Consider the following 16,266-nt stretch of genomic DNA (forward strand, 5'->3'; position numbering starts at 1 on the left):
CCCCCACCCCCCCCCCCCCCCCACAAACACACACACACACACACACACACACACCCTAAAAATCCATTCTGAAATAGCCATATCTCAAAACCTCAATGTTCGATACAGATACCATACATAGGTATAAGATTTCTGATCGATTATAGGCCTAGGTCTATGTAAGGTACCCAGCAGATCTTGATAAAATTGCCCACACCTGTAATGCGCAGTGATCCGTTTACTAAAAGAGCTGTCCTTTCATTTCGCCCATTATCCAGAAAAAGTTCAAAATTCGCAAGTAACGATGACATTAAAAAACATAAATTTTATTTTTTTTATTGCAACTTTTTGGTGATCGAAAACCAAACTCGGCAGAGAAGCTCCGTTCATCAATCAGTAGGAAACATTAGCTGGATCGCATGACATGCACACGCAATGCTGAAAGTTTCCGAAAGCCTCGTTATGAATTTCATGTTCACTGCTTTTTGCGCTGACAGCAATCACAAAATTGACTTGTAAATTCGAGTTTGTAAAAATCAATTTCCTAACCTCATCCATCCCCACACTTAACAAATACGCCTGTGCAGCGTTAGAAATTGGCACTAGTCCTGTAGTCCTGTCAAAACTGCCCAATAGTTAAAGTTTCATGAGGACGAGTAGAAATTTGCCATTTTTAAGGGTTTTGCTATATGTTACCATTATAAGGACTAGTGGACTAAAAATGTTAGTTTCTACCCCTGCTGTGACAATGACAAATAAAGCAATGTACATTCAAAAATACTTATGTAAGTAAATGTTTGGCTATTCATTTGCTTGCCGCTGTAATACTCTCACCCCGAGATTGCGACTCGTTGGTTGAACATCGCTGAATCTACATGGAAATAAAACATATCTTGTCATGTTTTGTATTTGCCCTTGTCCCCGCGTTTTGCTAGAAATATGTATATGGTGTTTAAAAAATATAAATAGAGAATCTAGTGAGGATGCAGTGTCACGACATATTCCACGGATTTTGACACTGACGTAGAATTGACAGGAGTTTGTTTCTCGAACCTCCAAAACACACAGGCCTTGATTTCTCTACCCACGTTGACACTTATGAATGTACACTGTTTCTCGTTTAATCGTAAGGTTTGAAAATGAAATCAACACCTCGTAAATACAGTAATGAAGTAAACACTTACCGCAAAATAGATTTTCCCTCAGCCCTCCACGCATCATCCTTTCGTCGTCTGCTTGAAAAGACGCGCGTGAGTAACAGCGCCCTCTATAACAAGAGTAGCTTCCCTTGGAAACATGTTGTGAAAACGTTGGACCAACGTAACATAACCGCTCGCGATATTCCAAACTTTTGCCAATATCATGTAATTTGCTGAATGAATTGTAAGATGTGACGAATCCCGTCTGTATCTTCTCTGTCTGTTGTTTATGTGCAGCCAAAATGGTCAGTGAATGTGCTTGATCTATTTAATTTAAAAATTAAAAATAAAGTTAATATTTTGAGTTCGAATAGAATTATTGTATTATTCGTAAATATACTTGATCTATTATTGTCACATTGTAATCGACAAATGTGTTTTTTCTTTTATGTTATCATAACAAGATCAATTCATATATCAGGTTCAATGTCAGTGCCAGTCACCAGCATTGGCCTGACAGCGGACTGCTGCAGTTTGCCGATGCCGATATTGCCGGCGGTTGCCGATGCAAAGCCAACGTCGGCCCGATGTAGGTGTGCTAGCCGGGAATAGCCTATGCCAAGGTGTAAACATTGATGAGATATGGTATGTACTGTTAATTGGTTCTTATTGATTATTTATCCTGAATGCTATCTGGATTTAAAATTTGGGCGTATTGGACGCTTTCCGGTAGATATTCCAGAGAATGACAATTTAGAACGCATGAGACATAATGTCATATTTTACCAAATGGTAGATGTTGGATCAACTGTTAGTATTAACGAGACTTATATGACATGTTATTGTTGTAATAACATAGGAAATGGATATCTCTGATTTACACATAAGCCAAGTATATCGAAATGTAAACATTCATAATTAACTTAATAAATTCAGGCTTATAAATTCTCCCAGGGCTACCAATTTTCCAGACGAGGATATTCTTGACCTTAGTGATGAGGATATGAGCTTTGATCAAGATGCTCCGTCTCAGTCGCCAACATCCCTTTCAGGAGTGGAATGGAATGCCAGGCATGCCCTGACAAGATGTTTGTAAATGTACAGGCTTTTGACAGGCACTGGTTAATGCGCCATACTCAGCACCTGACTACATTCTTCTGCCCCGTAAGGGAGTGCCAATTAGTTTATAACAGGTTCGCTGACCTGACCCGTCACTATGGTGTGGTGCACGCCGGACGTAAAGGGAATCCGGCCAACCCCATGCAGGTCTGCAGAAGAGCTCGGACAAAGGTGATGGTGAATAGATGCTTTGTCGACCCAGGCAATCTTGTTTTTCCAACTAGCTCAGCAAAGAAGAGCGCAACGAAGAACGTAACTGGGAAGAAGATACGATCACAGGTTACCTAGGTACCTGCAACCGTGAAACCTGGAGACCATATACCCAAAGCTGAGCATAAGTTCAGCACTGCAGAGGCAGTTCCGGCCACAGAGCCGAGATCCAACCAGATGGCAGACCAGTCCATGCAGTGGGAGGTGGCTTATGACAGGGCCCAACTGGATATTCAGATGCTCAGGCAGGAAGTCGAGTATCTGCAACGACGTCTGGCCAAAACAACACCCTCATGGCCTACTGCGGCTGACATCCTGCGGTCATGACCAGCTCTGGACATCTTCATCAATTCTGGCAGTTCTTCACATGGCCAAAGACCAGAGGTTCATGGAACAGCTGAACCTGCGACATCAAGCTGATACGTATATCCTGAGCATGCAGAAGTGAGACAGTGTATCTGTTGAACTCTGGGATTGTCTCTCAGATTGTGATATTGGACTTGTAAAATGTTTTATTCTTCTGTATTTTAATTCATGGATGTTCTTGTGGAAATGTAAGTGAATGAGTAAGTATACTAGTATGTAACAGGTATATACTAAAAATTATGTTTCACTATGTCAAATAGGAAAGGTATTAGACGAATATTCCGTGATATTATATTGTTGTGTAATATCAATTGTATTAGACACATATCCACTATCATTAGATTGTTGTTTAACTCGCGGTCGAGTTACATTTTAAAACGGGGAATATTGTAATGTACAAGCCTTTTGTACATTTCGGTCAGTAGACAGTGAGATGAATCATATTGTATATGTTCTATGTGATACAGTCTGCTCTGGCTTAAATTTTCTTGGGGTCACTTGGACCCCTTCATCATAAAATTAGGGGTCCCAAACAAAAATGGAGGGGTCCAGTTTATGGCATTATAACATAACATTAACAACAGAACACAGTGATTGTGAAAAATAAGAAATCTTTTCGCAACTGCAAAATATCAACAAACAGGCAAAGTGAGAGAAAGGTTCACATCAGGGCACATCCTGCTGTCATAACCAAGAGGTTTACATTAAGGGACAAACAATTTCTTAAAAGGGACATTTGCTATTAATGAATATTATAACACAAAATTATCCATGTTAATATCTAACTTCGTATATGAAAAGGCAGTACACGGGTCAGCCATTGGTAAGGGGTCATTGTGACAGACATTTGTGAATGTTTTTACCGAGATCTACAAATGATTTGAAGTTATGGATTCAGTTAAGTTCAATAGCTGTTCTGATGCTACTGTACTGAGTATTGAGTTCATGTTGTAACTGTGACAATGATCAATGAGTCATAAAATATAATTGGCATATCGAACGTTTTTTTAGTAAGAGTATGTTCAGGATCCAGCATTTCCTTGATAAATCAAGTCAACATGTTTCAGGTGCTATAAATGTTTAAACATGTCAGTAACACCAAAAACGGTCCTGGCAAAATGTGTTTTGCAATTCTTAATATGACTCACAAGATATTGAATTATTATCAGCTTGATAAGTCTGTGGTAGAATAACTAAATATTCAGAGTCCGCTAAATAAAAACAATGCTTACATCATTGTACATTCAAGTGTTCGCATTCATTCTTTATCATATACAGTATAGCGGTATTGATAAATCTCGTAATCCACACAACCTGTCGACTGTTTACTTATGCAAATCTAAGCACGATATATTTCATCGCATGATCGAATACAGGACTCGTTGCGGTATGTCACGGCTACTTGTACACACGTTAACTTTTTTTTATGACAGTTCCTGGGATGTTTTTGAAGTGGAATTACCCCTTCCTCCATTCAAAATTGATTAGAAAAAGAACCCATTTGTTCAAACGAAGTCCCTTGACCAAACCTCCGTCGTATGCAAAATTCAAAACAGGAAGTGATATACCATATAATCCACACAGCCTTACTCACCACCCAGCAAACAATTCTACGTTGTGACAACGTTGTGACAACGTTGACTTTTCGTTGCTACAACGTTGTGATGTAACGTTGTCACAACGTCAATCTGTAGACTCCCAGAATGGTTGCTACAACGTTGTGCGTATACCAAAATACAACCAAATCAAGACGTTGTCACAACATCCATTTTTTACGTTGCTACAACGTTGTGATGTAACGTTGTCACAACGTCAATCTGTAGACTCCCAGAATGGTTGCTACAACGTTGTGCGTATACCAAAATACAACCAAATCAAGACGTTGTCACAACATCCATTTTTTACGTTGCTACAACGTTCATCCCAAACGTCGCGACAACGTAGGTATCGCATACATATGGCGACGCTACAGACTTTGCAGCACGTTGTTGCAATGTCCGTGTCTTATTCCTCAATACCTCCCAGGCAGCCTGAAATGTTTGTACCAATCTAGTTAAGACATCAGGTACCAAGCAATACATTCTGCAAACTGAATTCACTTTAACCATATCCGTGAAACAGCAAGTCAATGAAATGCACTCTTTTGGCAGAGTTTGAAATACGGCCAAGATAAAAATCTAAATGTTTTAAATTACATGATTGTACAATTTGGTTATATATTTATTTTCCCAAACAGTTTTTAAGGCTATGTGCAAATTGTTCACAAATGTTTCAACACAATTAAAAGATATTTGATTTCCCCACGAATTTGCAAATTAAAAAACCATCAAACAATAAGCCTTGCACAAATTGAAACATTTAAATTTTCTTGGCCTTACCCCATACATTCAGCATTTAGAGCAACACTGTGACAAACAGAATAGTCTATGCATCTGATGTCCTAAGATCCATTTCCCAGCAACGAAATGACAATAGAATTCTGGTTGAGGTGACCTTTATTTATTTATTAAATGACAAGTCAGAACTTGGGATGAGTGGCTGAGGAGCCTTTTCAGTCCTCAAATGAAAAGTCACAGGGATGATCTTCAACTGTATCCATAGTCTCTCCTTAAGCCTTGGTAACTGAATAAAAAATGACACAAATGTTATAAAATGGCAAGGCAAGGGACATATTTCTGACATAACAAAATAATGGTTGCATTCCCCAAATAATATTTTGATGTCTGATGTCAGTCTTTAAACAGTTAAACACTGCTGAAAGTGCGAAGGCGCTGACAGTAATGCCATGATACTCTTGGATCATACATAAGCAGAAAAGCTTTTAGCACTGAATCATTGGTGTAACTTTATACCCCCGCCCTTTAGACTTTTGGTATAATTAAATAAGAATCATCTAAATTTTAATTCTTGAAGATGTTTGTATATATTATTGCATCATACATACCTTTCTGTCAGTGATGTACTTTAAACAAATATGCTCCCACAATACTGTTTTCTCCACCTAAAAGAAAAACAGAAACCACAAAGTATCACATTTTTAAATAAACCAGTACTGTATAGATAAATCACATTTACTTAGAGTATGATGTAACTAGTGGTAGTATTGGCAAATAGTTTTATCAGTCAACAGATCAACTGTAGTTATTCAAACGCAGTCACTTTACCTCTCTGCTGTACATCACAAACTAGTGATTCAAGTGAATATGTTGGCCAAGTTTCTAAAACCTTATTTGAAAAATATATACATAAATGAAAAATATATATTGCCAAATAAAATAAATAGTTCCCATATTTGAAGCATGAATGTTGAATATGAATTATGAATAGAAGTGTTAACACTTTGGGGTATTTATCCTAATTAAAATTGTGATTATTTTTTTTAATACTAACCTTAATATTTTCCATATTAATATGCCAGGATAATGGCCAACATTCCTCAGTTTTGCCCCTTTACTACTTCGCCAATAGATGGCGCCAAACGCTACGGTCCTGCGCGTACTTCCAGTATATTATGCGGTTCATAGATATTTGCACGACCAACAACTATAACGAAGTACTTACGATGCCTTCGACGTGCTGCTGTGTCCCGGGATGCTGCAATCGAGGTGGTTTGTCGTTTCCGAGAGAACCCATGTTGCAGAAACGATGGTTGATTGCTGTTCGGAGGAGCGACGAATCAAACCAAGGCAAGATGTGGAAACCGTCACCTCACAGTGTTGTGTGTCATTCTCACTTCAGACCGTCTGATTTCATTGCTATAACTAGTTATGGTAAGATATTTGGGTAACTTGTTATGTTTCTATTCGTTGGCAGATTTAATTAACGTGCATGCCAATTATATTTGTTATATTTTCTTGCATTGAAACTACGAAGAGGGTTTTACGTGACTCAGAAATGTGTATCCAGTATGCAGAAATGTGAAGAATGGACGCAGACAAAATAGAATATGTTCCGTCCCGCGGGACACACGTATTTCCACAGATAGTTTGATTTTGTCATTGAGTTAAATTGAGTAAAGATTCTTAAAACTTCGAAGTGTGGGATTTTTTTCACAATAATTTTAGTTCAGAGTAGGCGAGTAAATTGAAGTATTGGCTAATTCTAATGAAATCCCGGTTATGTGTGTTTGCATGTGAACCTATGAGTATATTTCATTGTTTTTTTTAAACCCAGATAGAAATAATGTGTCATTTTTGCCTTACTATAGTAGCCATTTTTTTGCCAGTCAGTGCTCATGGTGATGTATAGGTTTGACCCTCATATATTTCATGCAAGGGCCTTTGAAATCAATTACTGGGGATCTAGTGCATACCCAGTTAATTGAGGTAAAACCCTGTTTACCACCATTATATTCCTGTTTATGAAGTTATTGATGTTTGACCATAACCCATCTTAGTTTTCTTCTTTAATTTGTTGAATTGATGTTTACCAGGAATGTCAACACATATTTGACGTTTTTGCCTTTAATGCATCATGTTACATTTTCCTGCAGGTGCTTGTTTTCCACAGAGATGAGGCACAGATGATTCAAGAATACAGGTTCATGTTTGTTCACTTTTGATATGTATTTGTCAGAACAGTGTCATGTGTACGTGTTAAACTTGAAGACACTTCTCTGTATCAGGCATTATATGTATGTAATGTTGAGACTATATCAGCTAAATTGTCAGCTAATTTATATCATAATTTTCCTTAATTTAAAAGTTTGTTTACTTTTCTAATGTATTGATGTGTATCACTATTATGTTCATAATGTGACAAAACATAGCGTGCCCATAGAAATTGTTTTCTTTCCCTGCAAATTAACTTAAATCTAATCATAAAAAGTTATCTCACAACTGGTAGTCAAAAGATTGCACAATATCTGTTTGGAAAATAATAATCTACTGCTGTTTTTCCCAGGGTGTACACCTCTGAGGAAACAGAGAAAACCAGATGCTGTACCATCAATCTTCCCCTGGACTGAATCAGCCAACGCACTTGAGGCCGATGGAGGCTTAAAGGGCAAGTTCACACGGAAATGAACCTTTTTTTCTTGTACTTTTTCCACATTAAAAGTGTTAACATAGAAGTGTCATAGACAAAAATATAAAAACATCATATTTAATTAACATATTTTTTGCACTAAAACGATTTATATTTTTCACATTTACCAAGTGTTCTATTTCCATAACAAAAACACCATGGCTTATGTCCCTTGCAATATGACGTCATTGGTGCCAATTGATAAACATTATGACGTCATCATGCTTTGTTAGAGCCGCTTCACGTGGTGTAGGTACAGTTTTGTGATTCTAGCATCTCAGATGCCAGCCAGAATTGTGTTATGCTGAGTCACCACTGCGCCGCAGTGTGTCGTAGACCATGTTGTTTTACCGCAAACTGGTCCTTGATATCTTTTGCGTTGAGAATAGACAGGGACCTAGTTGAATTGGCACCAATTACGTCATAATCTAAGGGGGATAACTCAGGCCTATTTCGCTCGTAAAACGAAGGCCTCATAACGGCATATCACTTTCACACTATTGTGAGCTTCCTACTTTCACTGTGAAAAAAAATGAGTGTATATTTTCAAACACAGATACTAACTACTTCTAAAATTGCGTTTTGTTTAGAAAAAGAAAGAAAGTGATTTTTGCGTGTACACTTCCCCTTTAAGGAAATCCCGCATTGAAAGGCCTGAGAACAAAAAGAGGACATTTAAAGCAATGGATACAGATTGTGATATTGAATGTGATATCAGTGAGGTAGCTGGGGAGGAAATAATTGACAATGTTGAGTTTGATGACATGAATACCGACCTAAACATTTGTTCTGCAGATAGTGCAGAGGTTGAATATGAAAGTACATCAGCTCAGACAGACAAATTTCCAATGCTTTCAATACAAAGTATTATGTTTAATGCTGCAGCAATTTTGTTTTATACAGGACTGTCAAACTATACAGACTTCACCTTTGTACTTGCAAGTTTGGGTCCGTGTGCATATCACCTAAATTATTTGTACAGCAAAGTTGACAGTATAACTATCAGTGTGGAAAATCAATTGCTTTTAACACTTATGAAACTGCGCCGACATAAGACTAACTTTGAACTTGGTCTTCATTTTGGAATTTCAGAGAAAACTGTATTAAATGTATGGATCACCTGGGTAAATTTTATGTATAGACAGTGGAGTGAGCTTGATAACTGGCCAGAACGAGACTTAGTGCACTATTTTTGTCCTTCTGATTTCAAATCCAAATTTCCATCCACACGAATTATCATTCTTCTCAAAGAAAAACCGTATGTCTGGCAAGACTGTTATGCTTGATAGGAAAATATCAAGCAAAAGAGTTCACATTGAACGTATTATTGGTCTGGCAAAAACATTCAAAATACTTACTGAACCTCTTAACAGTTCAGAAACCAAATTAGCCACAGAAATAACCACTGTTTGCTTCATGCTTTGTTCTTTCAAGAAGTGCATTGTTCCCTCTACTTGCTAATCATATTGGTTAGAAAGTCATTAAAAATATCTTTCATTCCAGTCGGACGTTAGTCAGACGTAGGGTATGGAGATTTGTTTCTAATTTCTTTCAAAAGGGCCTGTTATTTGCGTTTGCTACATGATTAAAATTAATTGTTGCTAAATATTCATGAGGATAAAGTTAAATGTAACATGTTATAGATTATGTATCATGTTGAGACTAGAATGGGAAACTGTGGTCAAAAAGCAAGTTTGAAGCAAACTTACCATTTATGCAGCCACAAACAATCAGAGCTTATGATAATATAATGCTAAACTTCCTGTTCAGTGTGGTGTTAAACCCATCTCACTTGCTGAATTTGTTTTAAATTTATGACATCAGTAACATGAATTTAAGAATGTTGACAGTATTGTGCGTATTGTTACATTTTGCGTACTGTTACATTATCCCCTGCCACAAAGTGGGAGAGACACATTACTTGTCCGAGCATAATTCGGAAACTGTTTCATATGTTATTATGAAACTTTGCACATGTATCAAACACAAGTCGAACTGGTGCCTTTTCCTGTTTTCCATGGCAGCAATTTGGATTAAACCCAAATACTGGTTGCTTTTATTTCACAAACTTAAAATCTGTATAAGTTGAAGTGTATATTTCTGGATCATATATCCATCCTTCAGTAGATACATGTTTACTGAGAAACAAATTGTAATTAATTGTCCTAAGTTGGGAGGACCATGTTTAAATCTGTTACTTTGTGCATTGTGGCTGTAATGAGGACAACATTCTAATGCGTCCCATGGCTGTGTATTCTTGTTTCATATGATACCGGCAGCAGCTAGACCGGTCCAGATATCTGGCACATCTTAGTGTTGTTGCTTCAGCTCTCTCAGATGTTATAAAAGGCAATCATGACAAGCAAGAAGTCAATGACAATGTTTTTTTATCATTCCCTCAAACAGTTCAGCTGCAGATAATAATCACATGACAGTTGTAATTCTTCAGATACAGAGCTGAAGGAGTATGCTTCAAGCAGTGATGATATTTATGAGTATGGACACTGAATTGTGATTATGTATTGCACTGTAGCTTCATCTATATTTAAATATTGTGATTATCCAACTATTTAACTACTGGAGTAATTAACAGATGGTTGCCATCGTCACAAAGTGAGTTAAAAGTTAATGTCACATCAATACTATTTCAGCCATATAGCGACGAGACCAAGTTGATGTACACAATTTACTCATGAATGCAAAGGTATATTTAAAAACAATTTTAAATACACATTTGGACATAACAATATAATTTATACAGTTTTAAAACATGGGTTATAGGCCACCAGAAACCAAAGCTAGGCCACCTCGCCGGGGATCATGGGGACTTACAGCACCTCTGCTTCCTGCACGATACACCAGCAGGATTTATGTCATTAATAAGCCACTGGTGGTTGTGCTCAATACTAGCCAGTCAGCAATGAGCTGGCTTAAAACACTGGTTGAGGATAGTTACATTGATTATGATAGGATTATGTGTCACACGGTGGGGGTGACTTCAACCTCCTGGACAGAGCCTTCATTAATGTCAGTTGATTATAGCATCACATCAAATTTGAAAACAGGCAATTAATGATTCACATACATATTTAGATTAATTTTTTTTACAGACCATTTATTCTTTGAAGTAGTTGATAATGAGGTGCCTGGTCATATAGTACTGTAACAGTAAGTACTAACTGTGACATCAGAGATTGTATTTATTTAGACTAGTGAATGCATCCATGTATGGGACCAGTGTGTATGTTGTGATATTTAGATTATCCAACTATTAACTACTGGAGTGATTAAAAGATGGTTGCCATTGTCACATAGTACTGTAACAGTAAGTACTAAATGTCTTAATAGACATCTGAGATTGTCATGGTTGTATTTATTTACACAAGTGAGTTCAACCTGGTTTTGTCTGATGCAACTCTTTTCATGTCAACATGCATCTGTTGAAATTTCATCCTTAAATGGAACCCTGCAAGTTTTTTCATAACTTATTGTTTGTGAATGTCCATATATGCAGTATATAATATGTTCAGCATAAAACATTGAGACTACAATTCTGTCGTTCTTGTTTATAGGGCTCATGACCATTGACACATGAGTTTCAGCATCTGAAATTTACCAGGAATATCTGTCATAATCTCTGAAATAGAATTTGTCAAGAAGTGCCTTTTTGAAAAAGGTGTCATAAAATGCCACAAGTTTTTCAACCATAGATTCAATGAAATGATCATCTCGGGATACAGTAAAATATTTCAAATCCTTCATCGTGTATACAATAATAATGCACTGTTTTCTACCAGTACAGTAGAGCTGCCCTTGCACTTGAAAGAAATATGGCTTGCTTTTGTCAAGGGTAAGTTTTCCCTCAGATACCTTCAAATAGGGAACAGTTATCTCTGAGATTAGACGGTCTTTAGATGCAAATGGACATTTCACTTCAATGGTAGTATCATCACCGAGAAGTGAATCTGGTGAAGCTGCGAGAAATGGATGAACATCTGACACAAACATGCCACATGGTGAGGTTTTGAAACCACTTGACCTTTCAAAAGCTTTTATTGCCACCTTTTCATATTTTCTGCCATGTCTAGGTGGTGGACTTTGAATGTCCTCGAAAGGCTTAGTCATTGATCTAGCAAGTTTATGAAAATCAGTTTTGTCTGTTGCCAAACAAATTTTTCCAAAATTGGAAGAAGAAATTCTCTTTGTGTGTTCAGTTTTCCATTCCTCGCTCTTAGACTGTTTACGGGTTATTATTTCAAGGTTGGTTTTATCCATATCTGATATTTCTGATATATTCTGGGATTTCAGGTATTGGTCAGCTAAAGATAACTTAAGATAATCATGATCATGATTAACAGCAAATGGATTTGCTGGAGGAAACATTTGAGAAACTGGAAATGTATTGACACTAGGGTGGTTTAACCAAACATTGCGAAAAAAGTCAGGGTAATTTGGCACTTTGCGATACTGAACTGGTCGTGGGTCAAATATAACATTCAGTTCACTGTTGCATAAATCAAGGTCAGTCGCCTTTATGGGACTGCCTTTATAGGGTTTACTTTTATGAAAGGTTTGCAATCTTTGAGTACATGTTTCTTCAGTTAAAACATCGCCAGTTGTTGAAAACTTGTGCATAGCATTATATTATAACACTGCACAAATATGTTTGCAATGTCCTGATGGACCCTGGCCTGCAGCACACTCACACTGCCCCTCCACAACGGAACCATCGTCATCAATTGCAATATCGACTTTGTAAGTCACATGCTTCTTCATTTCAGCACGGCACTCAGACTTCAGGAAACACATGTTACCTGGTTTTGAATACCGAACAAAAATTCAAAAACCTACTAGTGTACAGATTTTTTTAACTTGAACCAAGTTTCTTCTGAAAAGGCTGTAAGTAATAATTTATAGCTTCATATGCTAAAAAAGGAAGATGACTGTCACCATTTACATCCCTATAAGTTTCGACTGGGGGCAGTGTCATTTCGAACTCGGCTTCAAGTTTTGTTTCTTTCCCAAAATTGCAGTTTCGGTCATAGCTCTCGAGTCTGAAAAACATTTGAAATAAACAACTGTAAAAGAAAGAACCTGATTGAAAAAAACGACTGTAAAATATATGGACTATTAAATTATTTTTGGAGTACACAAATGTCATAGTGTCCATTTTGTCAAAAAGTACAATTATTTTAAGAACAGATCCCTGTAACTCCAAAGTCAACAAATCAGTATTTCTGTCAGTAAGGAAGCTTAAGCCATCTCTGCATTATCAGTACTAAAACAGTAATAATATCTTTACTTGTATTTCAGTAATTGTATATAATTTTTTGTTAGAAAACAAACAACATATAATAATATGGATATTAATGTTAACACAAGAATAAGACATTGTGTCACAAAATATAAATACATGCAGTGAATAAGGATTCTCGATGTGTTTGCCTTCGACCGGAATCGAACCGATGTCTAACGATTACTCTGTTAGACTACCATTCAAAAGCTTCATTACATCTAATTTTAATATTAGAAATAAAAACGCTGTTATGCACATCAAAGTTTGGACCCATCATACTTGTGAAGAAATAATAAATGTGTGAACCTTTCACACTTGTGGATGAAATAATAAATGTGTGAAACCTTTCACACTTGTGAAGAAATAATAAATGTGTGAAACCTTTCACACTTGTGGATGAAATGATAAATGTGTGAAACCTTTCACACTTGTGGATGAAATAATAAATGTGTGAACCTTTCACACTTGAGGATGAAATAAATGTTCTAGGTGAAAAGATACAGGGAGATCACATCACAGTACATAAGGTCACCTTTTTATGTCAAATTGTGTGGAAACTTCTTGACTAAATATTTCAGAGCATGTTCAAAAGGAAATTTCTAGTTGTGAATTTGAAATGCTAATTACATAATATTTGCAGTATTTGACTGACACTTGGGTGTCATAAAACAAGTAGTAAGAAACTTAATTTAGCAAGTGTAAAAAAGTAATGTGTATCATGCATGAAAACTTGATGCACCAGTGCACCAATGTATCGTTTCAGTCCTAATTAAAAATGTTAATTAAAATGCGATGCAGTCCTTAGACCGCTTCCAAAATAGTATCTGCTTAAATTCACTATGTATATTTATATGTATCGAAGAACGATGTATTATTGAATAATTGCCCAAATAATTATAGAATCTATGAAACCGGAAGTTATCCCAACCTCATGTAAAAGGGTGTTATATTGTGTACACTGCCAGTGAGTCATTAATTCGAAGAATAAATTATTGTGACTGACATTTACCTTCCGTACAAGATCCGTGGTTACCGCTCTATCCCTTGTCAGTGCATCGCAAAGCGTCCTTAAACGGGGGCATTTTGTTTACGTGAACGAAAACTGAAGCACTTATGTTGTCGGCATTATCGCCTCGATGCTTACGTTATTTGTTAAGCGATCTCAGTTGTCTAAACTAAACATTTGTTCTACCAATGACGATGATACCAATATTGCACTGTGTAATGTGACAAAATGGGGAATAATTACTGTTACAATCTTATAAAATAAATGCTCAGTAAGAAATGCCGAGGAATAGCAATATTAGAAACTTACCGTTCTATCAGATCAATTTTTCGTCCTGACACTCGAGCACCTCGTGCTTTGAGCTGAGTCTTCAGTTCGGGCAACTTCCAGCTTCCGTAATTCATGATAGAAATAGGCCTTCAAGTACTACCGGCTGTTTACAGAAAAGCAAGTGGGTCAATGTCGACTGAAGTTTTTATATTCCCGCGGATACAACGATGAATGTGGGACCGTAACTACCGCAGCGCCGCCAAGCGGGCAAGGGGGCGCAACTCCAGGAATGTTTGCCATTATATAGAATCTATGTTGTAATATTTACAAAGATAGATCTAGAAAACATGGGAAAATTAACAAAATGCAATAGCTTATACAATACCAGACGAAGTTGAAACAGCTCAGTAAATATTTATTTAAATTTATTTGTTACTACGTCTATTAACATAATACAGTTTAATATCGTTATATATAATTCTGTAGACCTAGTATGGTAGCCTATACGTGGCAACATATGGAGATCGAAAACCGAACGAATAGGGTTGCTATCAATTCCATTGTATTTTTCATTGGTGCACATTGGCTACACCTATCTCACCTTAATAATCAACAAACGATGACCAACTCACTGACAATATATGGTGATATTTTACTTTTAACTATCGACTAGCTTATCATCACCAATATGACAATACCGCAAACACCCCGTTATAGCGCGCGACGAGAGACTCGTTTTACTATTGCTCGTTTTCATTAGAAGGGAGTCGGACATATATCTAGTTATCGGAAAATGATGAATTGATTCTTTTTTTGCAAATAATAAAATTACACCATGATAAGAGCCTTGCTAAAATAAAATGTATAGTCAGCACCAACAACCTGATGGTCCACATTTAGGCTACTTCAGTCTGTGCTAATCAGGCCTTTTCGGAAACAACAAGTATGTTTCTATCTCTTCCCGAAAATACAACTTTTCATAACATCATTGAGCGCATTAAGACTAAGGCTATAACTAGTAGCCTACAGAGAGTCGATCTGAAAATACTTCCATTGTTTTGATTCCCTCTCTTCGCTGTATAAGAGAAATCTACTAAACCTTTCCCATGTCCTGAATGAGCCACATTGTTTCACAAAAATCAAAGTCCGAGGGATTAGTACAAGTAAACTTTGAATAGTAATGATTTCCGAAATAACACGGAAGAAATGGCGATAACTGTCAGTGGTCAGTAGGCGATGCAAAAGTTAGGCCTATTTACAGACCTACACGTTTACGATCGAAACCCGAACATAATATGACGGCCACAAAACGCCGCCAGACTGAATTCTGGTCAAACATATCTACTGCTTGCCCTTGGTAATTACCCTTGGTATCCATAAAATAATAACATGGGAAAATGTCTTGGGCCTCCTTCGCCTCTATATACATTATGTTCTGTGTATCAAATATTAATATCGTCACTGACGCTCAGTGAAAGTGACCGGCAAACTTCATTCTAAACCCTGCCACTGCTGAATAATACGATACATTTAATCATTTGACGATCCGCCTGTACAGAAACATATCAACAAGCGGAGGCTGCTTCTCAAAAATTAACTTACCTCATCCGAATTCACAGATCATCTGTCCAGTTCCAGTTGCTGCACAATCTCTTGGTTGTAGACTTCTTAGTGAGCTTGAACTAAGATGGCTGGTGACAACAAATCTTCCGCGACAATGTGACGTCATTCTGACGTCACTTCACGAGGCAACAGGCTGAACTTTTCCGCAGTCGCTCTCACGCCGCAAAAAATGGGCGCAATTGTTTTTAACTGTAATATTGCTTGTGACAACATTTAGTAGACAGATAACTTCG

The 16,266-nt window shown here is 37.0% G+C and overlaps 1 protein-coding gene, 1 long non-coding RNA gene and 1 pseudogene across 2 annotated transcripts; 1 reads left to right on the forward strand and 2 right to left on the reverse strand.

Moving 5' to 3' along the window:
* Positions 1 to 5,259: 5,259 nt before the first annotated feature.
* LOC139473477 (uncharacterized) lies at positions 5,260 to 16,254 on the reverse strand. The gene is made up of 3 exons (XR_011653953.1): positions 16,013 to 16,254; positions 5,758 to 5,814; positions 5,260 to 5,435 (listed from the first exon to the last, which is right to left on the reverse strand). It is a non-coding gene; the product is annotated as an uncharacterized lncRNA (long non-coding RNA).
* LOC139473476 (uncharacterized) lies at positions 8,348 to 11,356 on the forward strand. The gene has a single exon (XM_071256073.1). The coding sequence runs from the start codon at positions 8,522 to 8,524 to the stop codon at positions 9,122 to 9,124; it is 603 nt and encodes a 200-aa protein (XP_071112174.1). The 5' UTR covers positions 8,348 to 8,521; the 3' UTR covers positions 9,125 to 11,356.
* On the reverse strand, positions 11,406 to 14,649 carry LOC139473475 (uncharacterized; annotated as a pseudogene).
* Positions 16,255 to 16,266: the final 12 nt, after the last annotated feature.

This window comes from Haliotis cracherodii, unplaced genomic scaffold (genome assembly GCF_022045235.1).
Source record: "Haliotis cracherodii isolate W230 unplaced genomic scaffold, xgHalCrac1.p SCAF_29, whole genome shotgun sequence".
In the NCBI taxonomy this organism is placed as follows: Eukaryota; Metazoa; Mollusca; class Gastropoda; order Lepetellida; family Haliotidae; genus Haliotis; species Haliotis cracherodii.